Consider the following 27,653-nt stretch of genomic DNA (forward strand, 5'->3'; position numbering starts at 1 on the left):
GGATATTCCATTTTACGTTTTCTTCTCGGTGTGTAACTTTACGACGGTCCCTTACCAGCCCTCACATAAACAACAGCTATTTCCTGAAAATGTGAACGAGACGGTGAGAGGGGACTCCCTCTGTCTTTGGTGTTTCGCCCAGGTGGGCGTGGTTTTGAGGCATGGGCTTTTGTGGGTTTGTGGGTGGGTTTAGGCATAAAACCACGCCCACCTGGGCCAGGTGGGCGTGGTTTTATGCCCAAACTCACCCTCTATGACATTGGTTCTCAAAGTGGGGTCCGGGGACCCCCAGGGGTCCTTGAGGGAGTTCCAGGGGGTCCCCATGCTAAATGATAGATTAGGCACCAAATGGACCCTTATGGGTCTGTAACTGTGTGTACAAATGTACACTCTCAGAGTTACACTCTCAGTGTGCAAATTTGTACACTCAGAGTTAAATTGACATAGATTTTACAATATAAATTGCGGTCCAAGTGATAGAAATGCCATTAAATGGGGGTCCGTAGCCTAATGCATGTCAAACTGGGGGTCCTTGAAATTAAAATGGTTGAGAATCACTGCTATAGCCGTAAAAAAAAATCTTCTTATGGGGGTCCCTGGCATATCTTTTGAAATGGGGGTCCGCGGGCTAATAACGTCAATAAATAAATAAAGTCAATTTGGGGGTCCTTGACATGAAAAAGTTTGATAACCACTGCTCTAATGAAACCCACCCAAACCTCAAAAGCCCGTTGCCTCAAAACCACGCCCACCTGGTCGAAACACCAAAGAAAGAGGCTCTCTCTCCCATGGTTGAGAGACACATCAGACAAACTGCATCGCTGTCGTCAGTGCAGAGGAAACAGAAACAGAACAGCTCTGCCTTTGTGTGTTTGAAGCTTGAAGGGATCATAATGTACCAGTAGAAGAAGATCACAGTTTAATAGCTCATAAAAAAGCAGAATATGATCCTATAATAACATCTGAGGAATGCATGGAGAAGAGGATCAGAATCATGATCATATTTATGAAGAATGGATGAGTGGTTTACCAGAGGATCTGTGGGACGTCCCCATCACTAAGCTCTCTATTCCTGGTACGTTTATAGATCAGCATTTAACTCTTATTACTTTATTAGAGTTTTTCTGCCTTTTAGTTCTGGTTATAAACTTCCTAATCGGTCTGACTGATAGTAAAATGAAGTGGTGGGAAGTAACTAAGTACATTTACTTAAGTACTGTACAATGTTTAGGTGCTTTTACTTTACTGGGGTATTTCCAATTGTCTATACTTACTTACTTCTACTCCACTACATCTCAGAGGCAAATATTGTACTTTTTACTCCACTACAATTATTTGAAAACTTTATTTACTACAGTAGTTACTTTGTAGATTTGGATTATTATCACAAAACACATTAACCACTTCAGCCCTATATACATTTTGGCCAATTGAAAATAGCAGATCTACAAGCTCACAATGCGTCGCGAGTGAGCTTGTAGATCTGCTATTCTCAAAAGATTTTTAATACATTTTACACATGTCAAAACTTGTGAAATTGGACATTCTGCATAATGAGTACTTTCTACTTTTGGTACTTTAAGCACATTTTGATACCAATATATTTTTGTACTTTTACTCAAGTAAATTCTGGACTTTTACTTGTAACGGAGTTTTTCTACATTGCAGTATTGATACTTTTACTTAAGTAAAACATTTGAGTACTTTTTTTCCCACCACTGCAGTCACATGAGTCTATAGACTCACCATGTGACAGCAGTGTTTTTTACTATCACTTTTACTTCTATATAAAGCAGAGAAGAGACACTGACTCAACCTTATGAATGCAGGGACACAATTTGATTATGCATTCATTAGACCAGTGGCTCTCAAACGTTTTCATGTCAAGGACCCCCAAAATGATGTGTATTTATTTGGCCGCGGACCCCCATCTCAAAATATGTTGTTCCAGGGAAAATCATGACATTCTTCTTACTGTAGTTGTATTTACTTGTACAGTACAATAATGGTGAAGATTAAATATCAGTCATTTTATCTGGGAACCCCTGGAAACCCCCTGGTGGAAAGTAACTAAGTACATGTACTCAAGTACTGTACTTCAGTAACATTTTGAGGTATTTTTTACTTTACTGGAGTATTTCCCCTTTTCAATACTTTTACTTCTACTCCACTACATCTCAGAGGCAAATATTGTACTTTTACTCCACTATAATGATCTGAAAACCTTAGTTACTATTAGTTACTTAGTAGATTTAGATTATTATAAAAAATAACATACATTAACCACTTCAGACCTAGGCTATATTGGCTAATTGAAAATAGCGGATCTACAAGCTCTCAACGCGTTGTGAGCTTGTAGATCTGCTACTTTCAAAGGATTTCAATGTATACATAATATGCACAATGTTCCATTTCATGGGAATATTTGAACTATGTACTTGGTTGCTAATTTATTCATCCTTCTGCTGCGTGACTGTATGCTGTATATCTCTGACAGACTCATTTATATTCTGCATATTTACTTTTGGCTGAAATATACATTTATCTATCCTAACTCAATAACCAATTCTAAACTGTAGGGCAGGCTGTATTCTGTACGTTGTAGTTGCTACAGTAATGTATTCATACATTCTTTTTATCCCTATTTTCTATATTCTCTACATGTTCTTTTATTTCCTACTTCAGTACCCGAGGGAAGGTGCAGTTCTATCCTAGTCAGTGTTGCCAGATTATGTGAGAGAAACAAGCAACCAGGTCTAGGAAAACCAGCCCAAAAGAAGCGACTATGGGGCCACACGAGCACTTTAACATATACGTCAGCTATTTGAAAATAGCAGATCTACAAGCTCACAACGCGTCGCGACGCGACGCGTTGTGAGCTTGTAGATCGGCTATTTTCAAATAAAATCTTGCAGGGAAATTATGATAAGCAGATCTGGCAACCCTGATCCTAGTCTATTTCTATCGTATTCACTGCGCCAGTGTGTCTGCTGATGCTGCTTTTGCAGTGCACACACTAATTAGGTTTTTTATCCTTACTGTGTTCCTTATTACAACGGTCACAACCTGGCTTGTAAGGCCATGACAAAGTGGGAGACACACCATTGTAATAGTTAAAAGCACAGTATGCAACTTTGCCCTGTGTTTACTGTTTGCATAACAAAATCAATGAATAAATGTTATTATGTTACCAGCAGGCATCAGCCACTGGAGTAGTGTGGTGGTGTTTTACCTGTAGAAACACACTGGAGTAGTGTGGTGGTGTTTACCTGCAGAAACACACTGGAGTAGTGTGGTGGTGTTTTACCTGCAGAAACACACTGGAGTAGTGTGGTGGTGTTTACCTGTAGAAACACACTGGAGTAGTGTGGTGGTGTTTACCTGTAGAAACACACTGGAGTAGTGTGGTGGTGTTTACCTGTAGAAACACACTGGAGTAGTGTGGTGGTGTTTACCTGCAGAAACACACTGGAGTAGTGTGGTGGTGTTTTACCTGCAGAAACACACTGCAGTAGTGTGGTGGTGTTTACCTGTAGAAACACACTGGAGTAGTGTGGTGGTGTTTTACCTGCAGAAACACACTGGAGTAGTGTGGTGGTGTTTACCTGCAGAAACACACTGGAGTAGTGTGGTGGTGTTTACCTGTAGAAACACACTGGAGTAGTGTGGTGGTGTTTTACCTGTAGAAACACACTGGAGTAGTGTGGTGGTGTTTACCTGTAGAAACACACTGGAGTAGTGTGGTGGTGTTTACCTGTAGAAACACACTGGAGTAGTGTGGTGGTGTTTACCTGTAGAAACACACTGGAGTAGTGTGGTGGTGTTTACCTGCAGAAACACACTACAGTAGTGTGGTGGTGTTTACCTGCAGAAACACACTGGAGTAGTGTGGTGGTGTTTTACCTGCAGAAACACACTGGAGTAGTGTGGTGGTGTTTACCTGCAGAAACACACTGGAGTAGTGTGGTGGTGTTTACCTGCAGAAACACACTGGAGTAGTGTGGTGGTGTTTTACCTGCAGAAACACACTGGAGTAGTGTGGTGGTGTTTACCTGCAGAAACACACTACAGTAGTGTGGTGGTGTTTACCTGCAGAAACACACTGGAGTAGTGTGGTGGTGTTTACCTGCAGAAACACACTACAGTAGTGTGGTGGTATTTACCTGCAGAAACACACTGGAGTAGTGTGGTGGTGTTTACCTGTGGACACACACTGGAGTAGTGTGGTGGTGTTTACCTGCAGAGACACACTGGAGTAGTGTGGTGGTGTTTACCTGCAGAAACACACTGGAGTAGTGTGGTGGTGTTTACCTGCAGAGACACACTGGAGTAGTGTGGTGGTGTTTACCTGTAGAAACACACTGGAGTAGTGTGGTGGTGTTTACCTGCAGAAACACACTGGAGTAGTGTGGTGGTGTTTACCTGCAGAAACACACTGGAGTAGTGTGGTGGTGTTTACCTGCAGAGACACACTGGAGTAGTGTGGTGGTGTTTACCTGTAGAAACACACTGGAGTAGTGTGGTGGTGTTTACCTGCAGAAACACACTGGAGTAGTGTGGTGGTGTTTACCTGCAGAAACACACTGGAGTAGTGTGGTGGTGTTTTACCTGCAGAAACACACTGGAGTAGTGTGGTGGTGTTTTACCTGTAGAAACACACTGGAGTAGTGTGGTGGTGTTTACCTGTAGAAACACACTGGAGTAGTGTGGTGATGTTTACCTGTAGAAACACACTGGAGTAGTGGTGTTTACCTGCAGAAACACACTACAGTAGTGTGGTGGTGTTTACCTGCAGAAACACACTGGAGTAGTGTGGTGGTGTTTTACCTGCAGAAACACACTGGAGTAGTGTGGTGGTGTTTACCTGCAGAAACACACTGGAGTAGTGTGGTGGTGTTTACCTGCAGAAACACACTGGAGTAGTGTGGTGGTGTTTTACCTGCAGAAACACACTGGAGTAGTGTGGTGGTGTTTACCTGCAGAAACACACTACAGTAGTGTGGTGGTGTTTACCTGCAGAAACACGCTGGAGTAGTGTGGTGGTGTTTACCTGCAGAAACACACTGGAGTAGTGTGGTGGTGTTTACCTGCAGAAACACACTACAGTAGTGTGGTGGTGTTTACCTGCAGAAACACACTGGAGTAGTGTGGTGGTGTTTACCTGTGGAAACACACTGGAGTAGTGTGGTGGTGTTTACCTGCAGAGACACACTGGAGTAGTGTGGTGGTGTTTACCTGCAGAAACACACTGGAGTAGTGTGGTGGTGTTTACCTGCAGAGACACACTGGAGTAGTGTGGTGGTGTTTACCTGTAGAAACACACTGGAGTAGTGTGGTGGTGTTTACCTGTAGAAACACACTGGAGTAGTGTGGTGGTGTTTACCTGTAGAAACACACTGGAGTAGTGTGGTGGTGTTTACCTGCAGAAACACACTGGAGTAGTGTGGTGGTGTTTTACCTGCAGAAACACACTGGAGTAGTGTGGTGGTGTTTACCTGCAGAAACACACTGGAGTAGTGTGGTGGTGTTTTACCTGCAGAAACACACTGGAGTAGTGTGGTGGTGTTTTACCTGCAGACACACACTGGAGTAGTGTGGTGGTGTTTACCTGCAGAAACACACTGGAGTAGTGTGGTGGTGTTTACCTGCAGAGACACACTGGAGTAGTGTGGTGGTGTTTACCTGCAGAAACACACTGGAGTAGTGTGGTGGTGTTTACCTGCAGAGACACACTGGAGTAGTGTGGTGGTGTTTTACCTGCAGAAACACACTGGAGTAGTGTGGTGGTGTTTACCTGCAGAAACACACTGGAGTAGTGTGGTGGTGTTTTACCTGCAGAAACACACTGGAGTAGTGTGGTGGTGTTTACCTGCAGAAACACACTGGAGTAGTGTGGTGGTGTTTACCTGCAGAGACACACTGGAGTAGTGTGGTGGTGTTTACCTGCAGAAACACACTGGAGTAGTGTGGTGGTGTTTACCTGCAGAAACACACTGGAGTAGTGTGGTGGTGTTTACCTGCAGAGACACACACTGGAGTAGTGTGGTGGTGTTTACCTGTAGAAACACACTGGAGTAGTGTGGTGGTGTTTACCTGTAGAAACACACTGGAGTAGTGTGGTGGTGTTTACCTGTAGAAACACACTGGAGTAGTGTGGTGGTGTTTACCTGCAGAAACACACTGGAGTAGTGTGGTGGTGTTTTACCTGCAGAAACACACTGGAGTAGTGTGGTGGTGTTTACCTGCAGAAACACACTACAGTAGTGTGGTGGTGTTTTACCTGCAGAAACACACTGGAGTAGTGTGGTGGTGTTTTACCTGCAGAAACACACTGGAGTAGTGTGGTGGTGTTTACCTGCAGAAACACACTGGAGTAGTGTGGTGGTGTTTACCTGCAGAGACACACTGGAGTAGTGTGGTGGTGTTTACCTGCAGAAACACACTGGAGTAGTGTGGTGGTGTTTACCTGCAGAGACACACTGGAGTAGTGTGGTGGTGTTTACCTGCAGAGACACACTGGAGTAGTGTGGTGGTGTTTACCTGCAGAAACACACTGGAGTAGTGTGGTGGTGTTTACCTGCAGAGACACACTGGAGTAGTGTGGTGGTGTTTTACCTGCAGAAACACACTGGAGTAGTGTGGTGGTGTTTACCTGCAGAAACACACTGGAGTAGTGTGGTGGTGGTTTACCTGCAGAAACACACTGGAGTAGTGTGGTGGTGTTTACCTGCAGAAACACACTGGAGTAGTGTGGTGGTGTTTACCTGCAGAGACACACTGGAGTAGTGTGGTGGTGTTTACCTGCAGAAACACACTGGAGTAGTGTGGTGGTGTTTACCTGCAGAGACACACTGGAGTAGTGTGGTGGTGTTTACCTGGAGTAGTGTGGTGGTGTTTACCTGCAGAGACACACTGGACTAGTGTGGTGGTGTTTACCTGCAGAGACACACTGGAGTAGTGTGGTGGTGTTTACCTGCAGAAACACACTGGAGTAGTGTGGTGGTGTTTACCTGTAGAAACACACTGGAGTAGTGTGGTGGTGTTTACCTGCAGAAACACACTGGAGTAGTGTGGTGGTGTTTACCTATAGAAACACACTGGAGTAGTGTGGTGGTGTTTACCTGCAGAAACACACTGGAGTAGTGTGGTGGTGTTTACCTGCAGAAACACACTGGAGTAGTGTGGTGGTGTTAACCTGCAGAAACACACTGGAGTAGTGTGGTGGTGTTAACCTGCAGAAACACACTGGAGTAGTGTGGTGGTGTTTACCTGTAGAAACACACTGGAGTAGTGTGGTGGTGTTTACCTGCAGAAACACACTGGAGTAGTGTGGTGGTGTTTACCTGCAGAAACACACTGGAGTAGTGTGGTGGTGTTTACCTGCAGAAACACACTGGAGTAGTGTGGTGGTGTTTACCTGCAGAAACACACTGGAGTAGTGTGGTGGTGTTTACCTGCAGAAACACACTGGAGTAGTGTGGTGGTGTTTACCTGTAGAAACACACTGGAGTAGTGTGGTGGTGTTTTACCTGCAGAAACACACTGGAGTAGTGTGGTGGTGTTTACCTGCAGAAACACACTGGAGTAGTGTGGTGGTGTTTACCTGTAGAAACACACTGGAGTAGTGTGGTGGTGTTTTACCTGCAGAAACACACTGGAGTAGTGTGGTGGTGTTTACCTGCAGAAACACACTGGAGTAGTGTGGTGGTGTTTACCTGTAGAAACACACTGGAGTAGTGTGGTGGTGTTTTACCTGCAGAAACACACTGGAGTAGTGTGGTGGTGTTTTACCTGCAGAAACACACTGGAGTAGTGTGGTGGTGTTTTACCTGCAGAAACACACTGGAGTAGTGTGGTGGTGTTTTACCTGCAGAAACACACTGGAGTAGTGTGGTGGTGTTTACCTGCAGAAACACACTGGAGTAGTGTGGTGGTGTTTACCTGCAGAAAGTAACACACTGGAGTAGTGTGGTGGTGTTTACCTGCAGAAAGTAACACACTGGAGTAGTGTGGTGGTGTTTACCTGCAGAAACACACTGGAGTAGTGTGGTGGTGTTTACCTGCAGAAACACACTGCCCTCTTGCTGTATTATGGTTTTTTTCACTGTTTGCTTTAGTTGCCCAAAAACATCCCTCCACCAAAACAAACAGTGGAAAAAAACAACATACAGTGAGAGGGCAGTGTTGATTTTGTCGACTAAAACTATGACGAAAAATGTTGGTCGACTACCTTTTTTCAGTGACGAGAACTAGATGAAAACTAAATAAAAACTAAGCTATGATGACTAAAACTAAGACTAAATATACTGTCAACTTTGTCAACAAATAAAAACTAGACTAAAATGTTAGTGAGGGACTAGAGGAGAAGAGATCCAGTAGAACTAAAAGACAAGTCATTTTATGTTTGGTTGTGCTCGGGTGTTGCGCTCTCAAAATAGCAGATCTACAAGCTCACAACGCGTCGTGTGTGTGTGTGTGTGTGTGTGTGTGTGTGTGTGTGTGTGTGTGTGTGTGTGTGTGTGTGTGTGTGTGTGTGTGTGTGTGTGTGTGTGTGTGTGTGTGTGTGTGTGTGTGTGTAAAAGGAGAATATACTGTAATACCCTCACTCAGCAGTAAACAACCAAACATACAGTATAAGTGTATACAGGGTATCTGCACATTTCCAAAGTGACAATTTAAAGGCTTTTATGACCTTTTTAATACCTCTAAAATGGGCGACATTGAGTAATAAGAAAAAGGCAAATATTGTGAAAATAGCTCGATCTACAAGCTCAATATGCCTTGCGTTGTGAGCTTGTAGATCGGCTATTTTCACAGTATTTATCTGTGGAGCCGAGTCAAACTAAATTGTATGCCTCAACTCCTACAATTCCAAATGTTACACAGAGTCTGCACTTTCTGCTCACAGAATGACTGGACTTACTCGTCTTGTTTTGCACCTTAATACGCTTGACTGTTCCTATACCTAAACTTAGAAGGTACTATGGTGTTGTTTATATAAGGTACTGTGGCAGCTGCTGATAAATGCTGACGGTGTATATATAATATGCCAAGCTTAGACGTGCAATGTACATTCACTGATGTGTTTTTATTATCCTATTAGTGTAAAACCACTGACACCTTTTTCTCTCTCTTTTCTTTCTCTCTTTCTTTTTTTTCTTCACTTTTATTATTATTACCCATATGCTGCTGCAATGTCTGTTGGAAGCCGGACAAAAACAAGTTTTACTCTTATGTACCTGTGCACCAGGGTTGATTTTGACAGCAAATGTTGATGTAGTTTTAGTCATAGTCTTTTGAATCAAATTCCATTTAGTTTTAGTCATATTTTAGTCATCTGAAATGTTTTAGTTTTTGTCTAGTTTTAGTCGACTAAATATCATAAGATTATAGTCGACTAAATCTACAGTTGATTTAGTCGACTAAAATGTATGTTGGCGGTGCCTTGATGGTGTCGTATTGGCTGATTTTACACTTGGTTGCATGCTGAAAATAGCAGATCTACAAGCTCACAACGCGTCGCACTGCGACGCGTTGTGAGCTTGTAGATCTGCTATTTTCAGAGCGCAACACCCGAGCGCAACCAAACATAAAATGACTTGTCTTTTAGTTCTACTGGATCTCTTCTCCTCTCGTCACTGTCTAACATTTTAGTCTAGTTTTTATTTGTTGACGAAAATGTCAATATATTTAGTCTTAGTTTTAGTCATCATAGCTTAGTTTTTATTTAGTTTTTATTTAGTTTTGGTCAGTGAAAAAAGGTAGTCAACCAACATTTTTCGTCATAGTTTTAGTCGACGAAATCAACACTGTTGTGCACAAGATGTAACAATGAAGAACAACCTTGAACCTTGAACATATATATATATAGTCTCTGTCGGGGTGGAAACCTCATTATATCCAAAACTGTTACTTTTCAGGATTTCAAATTCGAAAAACGTCAAAAGCAACAGATCCACAAGCTCAAACAGCGCTGCATTTCAAGCTTGTAGATCTGCTACTTTTGTGTGACGGTGTGGCATGATAAAGTAGGACATTCATTTACGGAAAAAAACACGAAAAGTTAGAAGGGAAGACCACTCATTTTCAACATTGAACTATATGTCTTTAATACACCTTAGAGCTGTTGTGTGGAAATAAGAAAGGTGTACTTTTGGCTCCGCCCCCTCAGCCAAAAGTACACCTTGCTTATGTCACTGATCACATGACCTCAATCAATTATCCAGTTCTAGGCAACATAGAAGGGGGGGGGGGACTTTTTTCTTATTTCCACACAACAGTTCTAAGGTGTATTAAAGACACATAGTTCGATGTTGAAAATGAGTGGAATTCCCCTTTAAAATATGGGGATAAGAGGTTTCTGCCCGATATCAAACTGGTTTCTCTGTACAATGTAACAGATTAACACATTGATTGCCAAGATATTAAACATAGTTTTCTATCCCTGTGCCGGCGTATAATTACCTCAATCCGATGATATTTGAAACGCCTTGGAACCGACATTGTGTAAAAAAAAAACACACGAAAAAAGGTTCCTGTGAGTAGACGGAAGGATCTGTGTATCCATGGGAACGACAAGTTTCCAACCGCGATCCGCCATTTTGGAGCTTTGGTCCGCTGAAAACGGGTGGTTTTCAATGAAAAAAAAATGAAACTGAGTTACAACTGTTTCTGAAAATCCCATCATTGGGGCGGGTGGAAGTGACGTTTTTTGGAATGATGTCACATCCACATTTTTCTTCTCTGAGAGACGATCGATCATTCCAAAGCTGTGTTAGGTCGCCCCTTGAAAGAACGCATAATTATAATTATATGCGATCTAGGCAATAAATGTGTTCAACTGGTTTATTTTTTAATGTTCATACTAGGAAGCCACGACGCCATGAGCTACTGTCTGGACATCCACTCTCCTCTGGTCAGATCTGAGTCGCTCATTCTGAGGTTCCTGGATAAACTCTGCCACTGCCTGACCAGACCTCTGATATTCAAATGGTCTAAGACACAGGTATGTATACGTACTGCACTGTATGGCACGGAGGCACCGGGTGATTCATACTATAAGATCAGTGGCTCTCAATCTTTTCAGGCCAATCACGTGTTTCACATGTTTTTGAAAAAAAATTGTAAAAAAAAAAAGTTCAGAACCCAAGATATCATTATCTGAAGATTTGCTGCTCCATCCACTCCTTGTTTAACTTATAACTGAAAAATGCTGTATCTCGCTTCCTAAGCACTTTTTTTTTACTTTGAAAAAATCAACAACATAGCCAGAAATAATTCTGGCACTCAGTGAGTTCAAAGTCCTTACATTTTCACTTCACTGTCATCTGGGCCCCCCCCCCCCCCCCCCCCCAAATCATGTCGGGGTCCCGACCCACAGGTTGAGAACCACTGCGATAGAGCGGTTGTTGTTTTCAAACCTTCTCTTGCTTCAGTGCCTCCTTTCCCTCCTTTCTGAATCCAAAGTGCCTCATTTACCTCGACTACACAGAAAACCTGCAAGAGATTCATAGCCATTCATGGGTCATCATTCATTCATGATCTGAATGAATGATGAATGAATGCTTTTTATATTTATGTTTCGTTGTTGTCGGGCAGAAACCTTGCATCTCCATATTTCAACGTGTGTTTTCTTTGTAAATTAAGGCCCTACATCATCATCATACAAGAGTGTGGGGAAAGTAGGGAAAATAGCAGATCTGTAAGCTCACAACGCGTCGCGATGCCACGCGTTGTGAGTTTGTACAGCTATTTTCACTATTTCTTTTATGTTTTTGAAATAATAATAAAAAAGGGCTGGTTGTGGACATACAGTTTCCAACTGACATCAACGATATATATATATATATATATATATATATATATAAATATATATATAATTATTATTATTTATTTATTTGTGCCTATGACAACACATGCCCAAAATAGGGATGCCAGGTTGAAAGTAGTTAAAGGTAGGGTAAGTGATATTTTTGGGTTAAAACTAAAAGTATTTTGTTAAAAGGTTAAAGCACTATATTGTGATAGTAATCATTGCTATAGAGTGTGTGTTCAGTAACAGGAGTCTCCCCGTCTCTCCAGCTCTTTGATAAACAGAAAATACATTTTCCGTTAGGTGACAAAATCTCAGCCAATCAGGAGAAAGTACCCATTTTTAAGCTTCATTTTTATAGTGTTCCAGTTCCAACTTTGCCTGCTCATTTCTTAGTGTCATCACTTCCAATTTCACTTGTTTAATCTATATCCTGACTGAGTTCTCTATCCTGATTGGATACAATTGGAAATTGGAAACTGAAACGAAAATGCATTTTCTGTTTATTAAAGAGCTGGAGAAACATGGAGACTTCCTGTTACTGAACAAACACTCTATAGCAATGAGCACTATCAGAATATAGAGCTATTTAACACTTATTTTAACCAAAGAAAATCACTTACCCTACCTTTAAATATATATAGTAGTCTTTTGGGTGTAGTATTGGGGAAAGAGTGCGTACAAAGTAAGTACTGATATAGTGAATTAAAACTGATAATTCATAACTTTTTTTTGTATAGTATCAGCTATTTTTGAATAGCCAAAGAAATCTAAAAATGACACAGATGCGTCCCCGGTTTCAAAGGGTAAACCCTACCAGGAAGTTAAATGACTATAATTAAATCACACCAGATGACTGCAGTTAAAGCTGCACTACGTGTCTTCCCTCTTCAGATTGAACCCGGGTCTCCTGTGCAAGGACTGACATGTTTACCAATGAGATAATAGCCCTGCTTGCTCAGAGGAGAAATAAAAAAAAATCGAAATTTGTGTCAAACCAGAAACGGGATCGTGTCAAAGGTCATGTCTAGCCCAGACACACGATCTAAATGTCTCATAGAAGAGCAGGGAGACCAAATACAACCACCTCAATTGTATAAGTTATATTGTATTAACACATTGAGTGGCAAAAACGGCCATAGCCGTTTTTGGCACTCAATGGTTGGAAAAAAAAACATTAAAAAAATATATATATATATATATACATAGATAGATAGATTTTTTTTTTTTTTTCAAAAAATATATATTTTTCTATATTTTTATAGGAGATTTTTCGAAGATTTAGACTCCCATCCACTTCCTCGTCAACTTATTACTTTAAAAGTCTGTATATCGGCTCCTGTGTACTTTTTTTTTTTACCATGTATTTTCGACTATTTTCAATGGCTGCAACTATGGAACGGATTACCGAATGTTTTTAATTTTTTTCCCCCCGATTCTACGAGACCCCTGTGTGTGTAATGAGGGGATCACCGTGAGGACGGTGATCACGGAAAATATTTTATGACTACTTGAAAAAGGTACAAAAATTGTTAAAAACAGCCACCACTGGCTGTACCCTCTCTGTAACTCTTGCACTCAATGTTTTAACGTACTCTACCATACAAAGATATTCACCAAAAAAAAGTTACATTATACAGCTTTAACATGCATCTAAGGCTGAAAAGATGAGTAGGCTATACTGTAGTAATATCAGACCGTACGCCATTAGGGCGCGCTCCCACCGCACTTTTATTTTACCTCTGGGGCAGAATCTGCAAATGCTTTGTCAATGTAAATGCGTGGATTCACGCAAGAGCGGATCTTTCCGCATGTCGCGCAGACCTTGCGTTTATCTGCTCTACACGACTTGTCCATTTGAAGCATAAAACTGCTGGAGGCAGGCGCTGATTTTCCCCCTCTGTCCAATCGGGTGAGTGGAAGGCGGACCGTCCCAAGACTCAGGAAGCACCATGGTGCTCGAGGCAGAAGGCGGTGTGGGCTACGGGGAGGGTCATGTTTTGGTGGGAGCGCGCCCTTAGACCTTATACTACTGATATGTCAGATATTTGGAGATGAAAACGAACCCATGTCTTTCCTACTCTGATGGGTTATAAATGTTTCTCCTCCGTTCAGGACAACAGCATTGTGGAGCAGCTGTCAATGGGAATTCGCTACTTCGACCTTCGCATTGCACAGAAACCGCACGACTCGACCCACTACCTGTATTTTGCACATGCCTTATACACCTATCTGACCGTTCTGGTGAGTATACACAGGCTTTTCTATATCAATGAATTGATGTGAAAAAAATCTAATTGATCTTTTAAAATCACCTACATCCATTAGTCGTCTTAGCCACTTAACCCTTTAAGACCGGGAACGCATCTGTGTCATTTTAGGATTTCTTTGATTATTCCAAAAATAGCAGATCTACAAGCTTGTAGCGCGGCACCTACAAGCTTGTAGATCTGCTATTTAAAAAAAATCTTGTTGGGTTGCAACTGTTGCAACCCAGCAGGTTGTATATGTAAGTGTCCAAATACATATGTATTATGATAATCGGAATCGTGACCCCAAGAATCGGAATCGAATTGAATGGTGAGATAGCAGAAGATTCACAGCCCTGGTTGTAATTGCCATCATGTCTTTGTAGGAAACCCTGACGTCAGTGGAGTCATGGCTGGACTCTCACCCAAAGGAGATTGTTATTCTGGCTTGCAGCCATTTTGAGGGACTGAGCGACCAGCTCCATCAATCCTTCATTCGGTCCCTGAAGAAACTCTTTGGCTCCAAACTCTGTCCACGGAAAGTGAGTTTACTCCAGTGGTGTAAAGTAACTAAGTACATTTACTTAAGTACTGTACTACAATTTTGAGGATTTTGAGGATTCTACAAGCTCACAATCGCGACGCATCGTGAGCTTGTAGATCGGCTATTTTCAAAGGGCCAAAATGTATATAGGGCTGAAGTGGTTAATGTATGTTTTGTAATGATAATCAAAAGTAACTAGTAACTAAAGTTTTCAAATAATTGTAGTGGAGTAAAAGTATAATATTTGCCTCTGAGATGTAGTGGAGTAGAAGTAAAAGTACTGCAAATTGGAAATACTCAAGTAGAGGTAAAAAAAAACTACCTTAAAATTGTACTTAAAGGACCATTTCACCCCTGGAAGAAGTTTTCGGTCTTTTAATGAAGTTTAGGAGTCAAGAAACAAGATCCTGGGTTTTTTTTGGTGAATAATCTGTGTTTTTAGATATCTAGTAATCTTCGCATTCTTCGTGACGTTATTTGCGTCATGAGAGATATGTCTCATTCCTTTCCGCACTACATGTTGTCTTGACGCGTCTCAGTCAGACCAGCTCCAAACGACAGCCCCCGTAACACTTTGTTCAACCTTCTTTCGCCACTCGGCCACTCCCATTAGCTGCGGCCAGCGGGCAAACCCCCTTGCAGAGTGAGGCATTACTTTACCTGAGTTATCTTCTGATAGTTGTACTAGAATGTTGACATGAAATAATAATCCTGTGTAGTGTTTCATAAGCGCAAGCTTGAAAAAAAAAATACAGCGTGGAGTGGCAGCGCTGGTAAACAAACACCGTCGCAAAGGCTAGGATCATAATACCAAGGATTCGACAGTGATGTCAATACTATGCGACACGGAAGTAGAACACCAGAAAGATACCAAGGATGTCCCAGTGATATGACATCACTAACGAATCCTTGGACATATATGTAACTAGATGAACGTTTGCGAGGACAGCCAGTGTTGCCAGATATTGTGAGAGAAATAAGCAGCCAGGTCTATGAAAACAAGCCCAAAAGAAAAATAACTATGCCAAGAGCACTTTACCTAGACATGGGATATTATATATTTGAAAATTGCTGATCTACAAGCTCACAACGCTTCGCAACCCATTGTGAGATTGTAGATCTGCTATTTACAAAAAAATCTTGAGGGGGAAAAAGTCCAAAATGTGGATTTTTTTTTTTTTGCAAAATATTTTTATTTGCTTTTCAAAATGTGGAATATTTTTGACACATATTTGTTAGGGGCTCCCTGCCACAAATTATAATTTCAGATGGGGGTCTGTGGAAAAATACATGAACATGTTTGAGAACCACTGGTTTAAACAGCAATCAAAACATTTGGAAACAAGCCCAAATATCAACTACATTTTAGAAAGAAGCCGCTTATAATAAGCAGACATGGCGACACTGGCATGCTGTTTGGATGTTATTGTTGGAGATCACACCCACATGGAACCTCCCCTGCCACAAGGCACCAAAGCATTCTGGGAGTTGAAGTTATAGGCAGTGATACGCTGTGGTCCCCCTGTGGTCCCCCTGTGGTCCCCCTGTGGTCCCCCCTGTGGTCACCCCTGGAACTTCTTCCAGGGGTGAAATGCTCCTTTAAGTACAGTACTTGAGTAAATGTATTTAGTTACTTTACACCACTGTTCATTGGATGGAATTGTTGTCCCAACGTTTGTGAGCATTGCCCTACAGATTGTCCCTCTCTTCTCTCCTCCTTCAGGAAGCAGCGGTGACGTTGAGGACCTTGTGGTCATGTGGTCATCAGGTGCTGCTGTCCTATGACGACCAGGCAGCGGTCAGCCACCAGGAGCTGTGGCCGGCCATCCCTTACTGGTGGGCCGACGAACCCACGGCCCAGGGTGTCATCACATACCTGGACCGGAAGAAACACCTGGGACGACCAGGTACACAGTACAACACTATGAATAAACACCTAGAAACACCTGAGACGACCAGGTACACAGTACAACACTATGAATAAACACCTAGAAACACCTGGGACGACCAGGTACACAGTACAACACTATGAATAAACACCTAGAAACACCTGGGATGACCAGGTACACAGTACAACACTATGAATAAACACCTAGAAACACCTGGGACGACCAGGTACACAGTACAACACTATGAATAAACACCTAGAAACACCTGGACGACCAGGTACACAGTACAACACTATGAATAAACACCTAGAAACACCTGAGACGACCAGGTACACAGTACAACACTATGAATAAACACCTAGAAACACCTGGGACGACCAGGTACACAGTACAACACTATGAATAAACACCTAGAAACACCTGGGACGACCAGGTACACAGTACAACACTATGAATAAACACCTAGAAACACCTGGGACGACCAGGTACACAGTACAACACTATGAATAAACACTTAGAAACACCTGGGACGACCAGGTACACAGTACAACACTATGAATAAACACCTAGAAACACCTGAGACGACCAGGTACACAGTACAACACTATGAATAAACACCTAGAAACACCTGGGACGACCAGGTACACAGTACAACACTATGAATAAACACCTAGAAACACCTGGGATGACCAGGTACACAGTACAACACTATGAATAAACACCTAGAAACACCTGGGACGACCAGGTACACAGTACAACACTATGAATAAACACCTAGAAACACCTGGACGACCAGGTACACAGTACAACACTATGAATAAACACCTAGAAACACCTGAGACGACCAGGTACACAGTACAACACTATGAATAAACACCTAGAAACACCTGGGACGACCAGGTACACAGTACAACACTATGAATAAACACCTAGAAACACCTGGGACGACCAGGTACACAGTACAACACTATGAATAAACACTTAGAAACACCTGGGACGACCAGGTACACAGTACAACACTATGAATAAACACTTAGAAACACCTGGGACGACCAGGTACACAGTACAACACTATGAATAAACACTTAGAAACACCTGGGACGACCAGGTACACAGTACAACACTATGAATAAACACCTAGAAACACCTGGGATGACCAGGTACACAGTACAACACTATGAATAAACACCTAGAAACACCTGGGACGACCAGGTACACAGTACAACACTATGAATAAACACCTAGAAACACCTGGGACGACCAGGTACACAGTACAACACTATGAATAAACACTTAGAAACACCTGGGACGACCAGGTACACAGTACAACACTATGAATAAACACCTAGAAACACCTGAGACGACCAGGTACACAGTACAACACTATGAATAAACACCTAGAAACACCTGGGACGACCAGGTACACAGTACAACACTATGAATAAACACCTAGAAACACCTGGGATGACCAGGTACACAGTACAACACTATGAATAAACACCTAGAAACACCTGGGACGACCAGGTACACAGTACAACACTATGAATAAACACCTAGAAACACCTGGACGACCAGGTACACAGTACAACACTATGAATAAACACCTAGAAACACCTGAGACGACCAGGTACACAGTACAACACTATGAATAAACACCTAGAAACACCTGGGACGACCAGGTACACAGTACAACACTATGAATAAACACCTAGAAACACCTGGGACGACCAGGTACACAGTACAACACTATGAATAAACACTTAGAAACACCTGGGACGACCAGGTACACAGTACAACACTATGAATAAACACTTAGAAACACCTGGGACGACCAGGTACACAGTACAACACTATGAATAAACACTTAGAAACACCTGGGACGACCAGGTACACAGTACAACACTATGAATAAACACCTAGAAACACCTGGGATGACCAGGTACACAGTACAACACTATGAATAAACACCTAGAAACACCTGGGACGACCAGGTACACAGTACAACACTATGAATAAACACCTAGAAACACCTGGGATGACCAGGTACACAGTACAACACTATGAATAAACACCTAGAAACACCTGGGACGACCAGGTACACAGTACAACACTATGAATAAACACCTAGAAACACCTGGGATGACCAGGTACACAGTACAACACTATGAATAAACACCTAGAAACACCTGGGACGACCAGGTACACAGTACAACACTATGAATAAACACCTAGAAACACCTGGGACGACCAGGTACACAGTACAACACTATGAATAAACACCTAGAAACACCTGGGACGACCAGGTACACAGTACAACACTATGAATAAACACTTAGAAACACCTGGGACGACCAGGTACACAGTACAACACTATGAATAAACACCTAGAAACACCTGGGACGACCAGGTACACAGTACAACACTATGAATAAACACCTAGAAACACCTGAGACGACCAGGTACACAGTACAACACTATGAATAAACACCTAGAAACACCTGAGACGACCAGGTACACAGTACAACACTATGAATAAACACCTAGAAACACCTGGGACGACCAGGTACACAGTACAACACTATGAATAAACACCTAGAAACACCTGGGACGACCAGGTACACAGTACAACACTATGAATAAACACCTAGAAACACCTGGGACGACCAGGTACACAGTACAACACTATGAATAAACACCTAGAAACACCTGGGATGACCAGGTACACAGTACAACACTATGAATAAACACCTAGAAACACCTGGGACGACCAGGTACACAGTACAACACTATGAATAAACACCTAGAAACACCTGGGACGACCAGGTACACAGTACAACACTATGAATAAACACCTAGAAACACCTGGGACGACCAGGTACACAGTACAACACTATGAATAAACACCTAGAAACACCTGGGATGACCAGGTACACAGTACAACACTATGAATAAACACCTAGAAACACCTGGACGACCAGGTACACAGTACAACACTATGAATAAACACCTAGAAACACCTGGGACGACCAGGTACACAGTACAACACTATGAATAAACACCTAGAAACACCTGGGACGACCAGGTACACAGTACAACACTATGAATAAACACTTAGAAACACCTGGGACGACCAGGTACACAGTACAACACTATGAATAAACACTTAGAAACACCTGGGACGACCAGGTACACAGTACAACACTATGAATAAACACTTAGAAACACCTGGGACGACCAGGTACACAGTACAACACTATGAATAAACACCTAGAAACACCTGGGATGACCAGGTACACAGTACAACACTATGAATAAACACCTAGAAACACCTGGGACGACCAGGTACACAGTACAACACTATGAATAAACACCTAGAAACACCTGGGATGACCAGGTACACAGTACAACACTATGAATAAACACCTAGAAACACCTGGGACGACCAGGTACACAGTACAACACTATGAATAAACACCTAGAAACACCTGGGATGACCAGGTACACAGTACAACACTATGAATAAACACCTAGAAACACCTGGGACGACCAGGTACACAGTACAACACTATGAATAAACACCTAGAAACACCTGGGACGACCAGGTACACAGTACAACACTATGAATAAACACCTAGAAACACCTGGGACGACCAGGTACACAGTACAACACTATGAATAAACACTTAGAAACACCTGGGACGACCAGGTACACAGTACAACACTATGAATAAACACCTAGAAACACCTGGGACGACCAGGTACACAGTACAACACTATGAATAAACACCTAGAAACACCTGAGACGACCAGGTACACAGTACAACACTATGAATAAACACCTAGAAACACCTGAGACGACCAGGTACACAGTACAACACTATGAATAAACACCTAGAAACACCTGGGACGACCAGGTACACAGTACAACACTATGAATAAACACCTAGAAACACCTGGGACGACCAGGTACACAGTACAACACTATGAATAAACACCTAGAAACACCTGGGACGACCAGGTACACAGTACAACACTATGAATAAACACCTAGAAACACCTGGGATGACCAGGTACACGGTACAACACGTCACTGAAACACATCTGGTTACTCGTTGATCTGTGGAGTTAGGAAATGATATAGTGGATAGTTTAACCACTTGAACCCTAGCATCCCTATTCAACATTTGGTGAAAATAGCACATCTACGAGTAGAGATGTACCCATACCTAGGCCTGTCACAATTGTTACATAATTGCCTAATCATAATTATTTTAGATAATCGCAATTACTTTAGTATAGTCTTCATAATCGTTTCCATGTTGAAAAATGTTCAGACATAAAAAAGAAAAGAAAAGCAAAATGACGCGATCTGCTACTTTTTGCTATTGCAGATAGCTTGTAGATCTGCTTATCTACAAGCAGATCTGTAGATCTGCTTGTAGATAAGCTTGTAGACCAGCTATTTGTGCCATTTGTGCCATTTTTGGGAAATTATTAAATCTGTCAGTAATTTCTTTGTATATTGAAGTTATTGGTCATATCGGTCCTGTGCAATTTGTGATTATGAACCCTAAAAACCAAACAGAAATTAGAATTGTATTCTGTTCCAATGTTCAATGGCCAAACACACAATTGTGTGCTGACTGTTTTCCTGTCCAGAGGGCTTGTTCGTCTCAGGTCTGAACCTGACGGCTGAGAGGAGCTTCATGGCCGTCCACCCACATCAGTCCCTGAGGACGCTGACCACCACCAACTGGGCGTGTCTGATGGAGTGGCTGCAGGAGCAGACGCCCGGATCCCAGCGCGACTCTCTCAACATCATCGCCGGAGACTTCGTGGGACCCGTCCCGTTCTGTCCTCTGGTCATCGCGCTCAACCACAAACTGCTGAGGAAAAAGACCCTTTAGATACAAGGACTTTGATTGGCTGTAAATTTGCCAGTTCTGTCATGACAGCTATATTGACATAGATAGGCACAGGTGTTCAAAGTGGGGCCCATGGACCCCATGGACCCCACTTTGAGGGGGTTCCGGACAGAGGGTCCCCAGCTAAATGAGTTAATATAGCACCAAAATCAGTTTAACCACTTTAACCCTAGTTTATCACTCGGCTATTTCAAAAATAGCCGATTTACAAGCTCACATCAAGTTGTGAGTTTGCAGATCAGCTATTTTCGAGAAAAAAAGAGAATTTGACATTACAAAATTAACATTATACAACTATTTATGCTAATACTGCTGCTATGAAAAAGGTCAATTAGTAGTAGTTCCAAATACTGTATAGCTGCAATGTAGACTCCTACAAGACTGTAGGCTACAAGACTGCCTGGTAGCAACTGACCTTTTTTATAAGTTAACAGGGCCAGAGGGTGATCATTTTGTGGTGAGCATTGTACCATTGATTTATTAGTCACAAGACACCAAGAAAATAGCATCTGATCAGCTGATTGGACACGGTGACTTCCTTCTTTCTACAGAGAGGACGACGTCACGCACGGCACGGTCACAGCCGAAGCACTTTAGCCGTTTGGTAACGATCGTCTCTGTTCGGGGAGGAAACCTCATTACGGCCAAAACTGTTACTTTTCAGGATTCAAATTCAAAAGCATCAAAAGTATCTCAAAGGTATACTTTTGATGCTTTTGTGTGACGCTGTACTGTGATCAAGTAGGGCGTTGATTTACGAGAAAAAAATAAAAAAGTTGGATATATGGAGATAAGAGGTTTACTGTAGTGCAGGGCGGGTCTTCAACAGGGGGTCCGGGACCCATAGGGGGTCCTCAGAGTTACTACAGGGGGTCCGCCAAATCTTTGTGTGATATATATATTTTTTTCCTTAACCACTTGAACCCTAGCATCCCTTTTCTGAAGAGAACCTTTACCAAAAATAGCCACTTAAGCACTTTCACTTTAAAGGTTCTATGACATTCATTTTCACTTTTTTTATTTGTTATGTTTTTTTGGGGGTTTTATGACCTCAATTACACCCAAAAAATCTGAACTTTGAACATTCAGTGGATTTTCTGTGGTCTGGGGTTTTCTGAATAATTAGGCTGAAAAGTAATCTGAGCTTGGCCCTTCGGCAGTGAGGTCACAGTCGATTAATCCCGCCCACTCTCCTCCTCGCCCCTCCCCTCCCCTATCCTTTCCTTTGGGGGGGGGCGGAGCAGAGTGATGATTGACAGGCAAAATCCCTCACCAGCGACACCCGCAGGCAAAGATTTCTTTTTTCATTGCAGTTGAAAAGGCTTTAGAAATGTCAGAGAAAAACACCTGCCATGGATCAATGGAGTGGAATATTTTGTTGAAACTTTCTATACACGTTTGAAGGACCATGACAAAGACTTTTAATGTGTGGTAAAACTGAACGTCATGAAACCTTTAAAAATCTTTCAGAAATAGTGAGAAGAGCAGATCTACAAGCTCACGTGTCGTGACGATGCGGCGCGTCGTGAGCCTGTAGATCAGCTATTTTACACTACTTTTGTGCGGCATTCTTATAAGAAGTAGGGCATTAGGTTTACACCAAAAAAAAGTGAAAATGTGAAATATGGACATACAGTGTTTATGTCGTCCTGTTTGTTTACAATAATACACACGGTAACAATGTGCAGTTACTGTACATTACTGTTCTGTTGTTGTTCATTAACTAATCCAGGGACGTCACAGGCTCTCAGAAGGTGGGGGGGGTGGACTATACCCCTTATTTTACACTTTGGCTATTCAAAAATAGCAGATCTACAAGCTCATAGCGCGGCACCGAGTGCCGCGCTATGAGCTTGTAGATCTGCTATTTTTGAAAAATCTTGAAAAACATTTAACTTTCAAATGTAAACACATTTTGTAATTTCAAAATGTTGAGTTTTTTGGGCGGATTTTGTTAGTTTTTTTTTCGTGTTTTGGTTACTTTATTTCGGTTTTAGGGTTAGGTTATTTAATTCTTATTTTTGCCTGATTTTACCGATTTATTATAAAAAATATTTTTTTTTTCAAAAAGTGGGGGGTGTGAAATCACATATCTGTGAGAGTGAGGGTGTCGCGTCGTACGCACAGTGAATGGCCGTGATGCCCCTGATCTCATAAAACATATATGGATTCATCCAACTTCCTGTATAACTGGACATGTAGGCCTACTGTCACTTGTTACAAGTTGGTAAAGTGCAGTCAAATTTCATGTGCATTTAATTATTTCTATGTACTTTCTTTGATTGGTTGTAGCCTTCAAATGCTGTCAATTCAATTGAATAAGAAAATCTCTTTCATGCGTCTTAAACAGGGTGTGATTGTTTTCGTCTTCTTTAAAACCCATTAAAACCGGGGAAGCATCTTTGTCATTTTAGATTTTTTGCGTTGGCTATTCAAAAATAGCAGATAGACAAGCTCACAGCGCGTTGCGTTGTGGGCTTGTAGATCTGCTATTTAAAAAATAGCTGAAGTTTAAATTGGGCTGAAGTGGTTAATGTGTTTTGTAATAAATACATAAATAAATAGTTGTTCTTGTAGTGGATATTTGCCTCTGAGACATAGTGGAGTAGAAGTAAAAGTATAGAAAATGGGAAATACTCCGATAAAGTAAATAAAGTACCTCAAAATTCTACTTAAGTAGGCCTAAATGTGCTTAGATACTTTCCACCACTGTCTATTATTTCATAGATCACCATGGATATTCTATTTTACGTTTTCTTCTCGGTGTGTAAACTTTACGACGGTCCCTTACCGGCCCTCACATAAACAACAGCTATTTCCTGAAAATGTGAACGAGACGGTGAGAGGGGACTCCCTCTGTCTTTGGTGTTTCGCCCAGGTGGGCGTGGTTTTGAGGCATGGGCTTTTGTGGGTTTGTGGGTGGGTTTAGGCATAAAACCACGCCCACCTGGGCCAGGTGGGCGTGGTTTTATGCCCAAACTCACCCTCTATGACATTGGTTCTCAAAGTGGGGTCCGGGGTCCCCCAGGGGTCCTTGAGGGAGTTCCAGGGGGTCCCCAGCTAAATGATAGATTAGGCACCAAATGGATCCTTATGGGTCTGTAACTCTGTGAGTGTACAAATGTACACTCTCAGAGTTAAAGGGATACTTCACTTTAGGGCCGGGGAAACATTTAAAAAATATATTAAAAATAAATGAAAAAAGTTATGGAAAATTCATGGCCCCCTCACGCATTAGTAGGACACTCTAATGCGTGAGGGGGCCATGAATTTTCCATAACTTTTTTCATTTATTTTTAATATATTTTTTAAATGTTTCCCCGGCCCGAAAGTGAAGTATCCCTTTAACTTGACATAGATTTTACAATATAAATTGCGGTCCAAGTGATAGAAATGCCATTAAATGGGGGTCCGTAGCCTAATGCATGTCAAACTGGGGGTCCTTGAAATTAAAATGGTTGAGAATCACTGCTATAGCCGTAAAAAAATCTTCTTATGGGGGTCCCTGGCATATCTTTTGAAATGGGGGTCCGCGGGCTAATAACTGTCAATTTGGGGGTCCTTGACATGAAAAAAGTTTGATAAGCACTGCTCTATGAAACCCCCCCAAACCTCAAAAGCCCGTTGCCTCAAAACCACGCCCACCTGGTCGAAACACCAAAGAAAGAGGCTCTCTCTCTCCCATGGTTGAGAGACACATCAGACAAACTGCATCGCTGTCGTCAGTGCAGAGGAAACAGAAACAGAACAGCTCTGCCTTTGTGTGTTTGAAGTGTGGTGTATCAGTATTCAAGACTGATGAATATGAAATATTAGGATATTAATATATTATAAATACAAATTGTTAGAATGTTCCATTCAATGGGACCAACAGTCAAGTTAATAAAACAGGCTCAATTTGCATTGAGTGACTTAGCTGACCTCAGCCCTAATCTAAAAGTGGGATCAGGCTGAGTTCTTGGGTCTCTGCTCCCCCGGGGATCTACCTGGCATTCCAAAGCAGCTATCTGTGATCTGTGAGACCAGCTGCAAGGAGTCCTTAAATGGGACATCTGCTCACTGTCCGAAAACCCTATATTTAAGTTGTCTTCTATTAGCAAGAGTGCCTTTGGGTATTGACAGCTGATCTATCTAGGAAGGAGGGGCTTGGTTCCAGCAGAGGGGGAACCCAGCAGAGGAGTGCGTTTTATTAAGTAACTTTAATTATAAAGATCATTCATACAACGTCGGATATATTACTGTTTAGACTTATTTCGAAGCTAATAAAATGTTGTATAACAATGTCATAATGTGAACATATGGGAAGTACGGTTTTATAGATAAAGATAAAGAAAGAGTTCATGTGGTAAGAGTGAAAGGAGGCAGACGTTAAATCAGTGCCCTGAGAGGAGAAGGCGGGCCAAGCATGTTTAGACAAGGAGCCTATTTGTGATTGTACTGAACTGTTCCGTATATATTGGCTTGCATTAGAAGCAAACAGGGCTCTGTGAATCTGGACCCATGCAGATGCCACGTTCAGTAGGATAAATCAGAACCTATGAATAAGATGCGCTATATGTTGAATTGACTCGAACGTATAGATTGTTAAAAGAACTCTGACAATAAAATGGAATTGTTTGAGAATGAAAGCTCCGGTCTCTGACGCTGATTCTTTATTCCCCGCCTCCGGAAATGAACTCGTGTTTCCGCCGGTTCCCTTATGACCCAGATACGACAGAACTTGGCGAGCCAGCTAGTCTCGTTGCTGATGGGAATCAGACGATTATACAGCATTTAAGGTATGTGATTGTATGCTTTTCATGTTGCCTGATCTGGGTTCCTGTCGGCATGTTAAAAACGGACCGGTCGTCTGGTTCCGGCCGGAATGCCTCTGTTTCCGGCGGGGTTTTTGTCTTCGTTCAGAGCCTTTGTTTTTACCGTCTCTGGAGACGTGCTCGGTGAGGAGGCTTATCACCATACGGTGGACGTCTGTGTTACAATCCTTTGTGTTCCCTTTGGAAAGACAGTGATGTGACATCTAGTTTCACATTTGGCTTAAGCATAGGAGGCATGGCGTTCGACCGTTATGTTTAATTCCTCTTTGATGGTTTACATCATGGATTAATTAAATTGCAAGTTGAACAATTTAAATGGTTATTTGGCTTGTTGTGGCTTGTTGTGTTCCACCCGTAGGCTAATATTTCATTTCTTAAGGGGGATTCAAGCCCTTAATTAATTAAGTATACGAGTTAAAGTATGCATTCAGCACCTGAAAAACGATGTCTCGTATTCAGTGTATAGATAGGACTGTGGCTGAATGCACATTTAACTTGTCGTGGTTCACTGTACGTTTAAGTCCTTTATGGACTGTATATGTTAAGACTCTTTATTTATCCCTGGAAAGCACAGAGGTTGCATTCAGTGTACTGGAAAGAGATGGGTTCTCATTCGGTTCTTGATGATATTGAGTCTTGTAAATGGATCCTCGCTACTGGTAGATTGGCCTGATCAGCCTTTCTAAACGCGAGCGCCCTGGTATTTCACGACGGCTAACGAGGCATTAATTTGCATTTGGCTTAAGTGGGACTCTGGGTCGTAAAAGAGATCTATTTGTAGCTAGTCCAAAAAGCACAGGGTTGCATTTGGCACCTGAAAAACGATGTCTCGTATTCAGTGTATAGATAGGAAAGTAGCGGCGAGGCCACGGAGACGTGGCGTTCGCCAGCGTGCCAGAAAGTACAGGTTTATATCTGGTGTAGCGCTTAGTGAGACCCGGGAGAAGTTGACTGAGGTAGGCCTATTTGTTTTCATGTGATATTATTTTTCTGGGGAGTGCTTGTGGCCTGGCTTGGCTTGTGTGGTCTGTACTGTTACTACAGTGTAACTACGTGGATTTAAGCTGCGCATGTGTGTTTTTTTTTTTTTTTTTTTTTCTGCATTTATATTTTTTACGTGAGTGCTGTTCGTTGCTTTTGTTTGTTCAAAACATTTTTATAGGGGATAATGTTTTGAAGAGGGGAATGGAGTATTATATTATTTAAAAAACTTTTGTTTGGACTTATAGGGTTCCGCTATATGATTATAAGAGATGGACAGAACTATGTGGTTGAAACTGGAGGCTGCTGTAGATAGGTTGGTTGAGTGGAATAAATTGTGGAGTAATTATTTTATCTTGGCTTATTGTGTTGAGTGGACGAAATTTGTGTAATTATGAAGTTGGTTTGGATTTTTGGAAACACACGGAGGGGAATAGAA

General features: G+C 42.0%; 1 protein-coding gene across 1 annotated transcript; it reads left to right on the plus strand.

Moving 5' to 3' along the window:
- The first annotated feature begins 826 nt into the window (after nt 1–826).
- On the plus strand, nt 827–21,407 carry LOC308087399 (PI-PLC X domain-containing protein 1-like). Its single transcript, XM_080431205.1, has 6 exons — nt 827–1,075; nt 10,869–11,005; nt 13,928–14,056; nt 14,448–14,603; nt 16,329–16,512; nt 21,154–21,407. The coding sequence occupies exons 1-6, from the start codon at nt 970–972 to the stop codon at nt 21,399–21,401; spliced, it is 960 nt and encodes a 319-aa protein (XP_080287331.1). The 5' UTR covers nt 827–969; the 3' UTR covers nt 21,402–21,407.
- The last annotated feature ends 6,246 nt before the right edge of the window (nt 21,408–27,653 follow it).

Source organism: Gymnoscopelus braueri (assembly GCF_963280865.1).
Source record: "Gymnoscopelus braueri genome assembly, chromosome: 6".
Lineage (NCBI taxonomy): Eukaryota > Metazoa > Chordata > Actinopteri > Myctophiformes > Myctophidae > Gymnoscopelus > Gymnoscopelus braueri.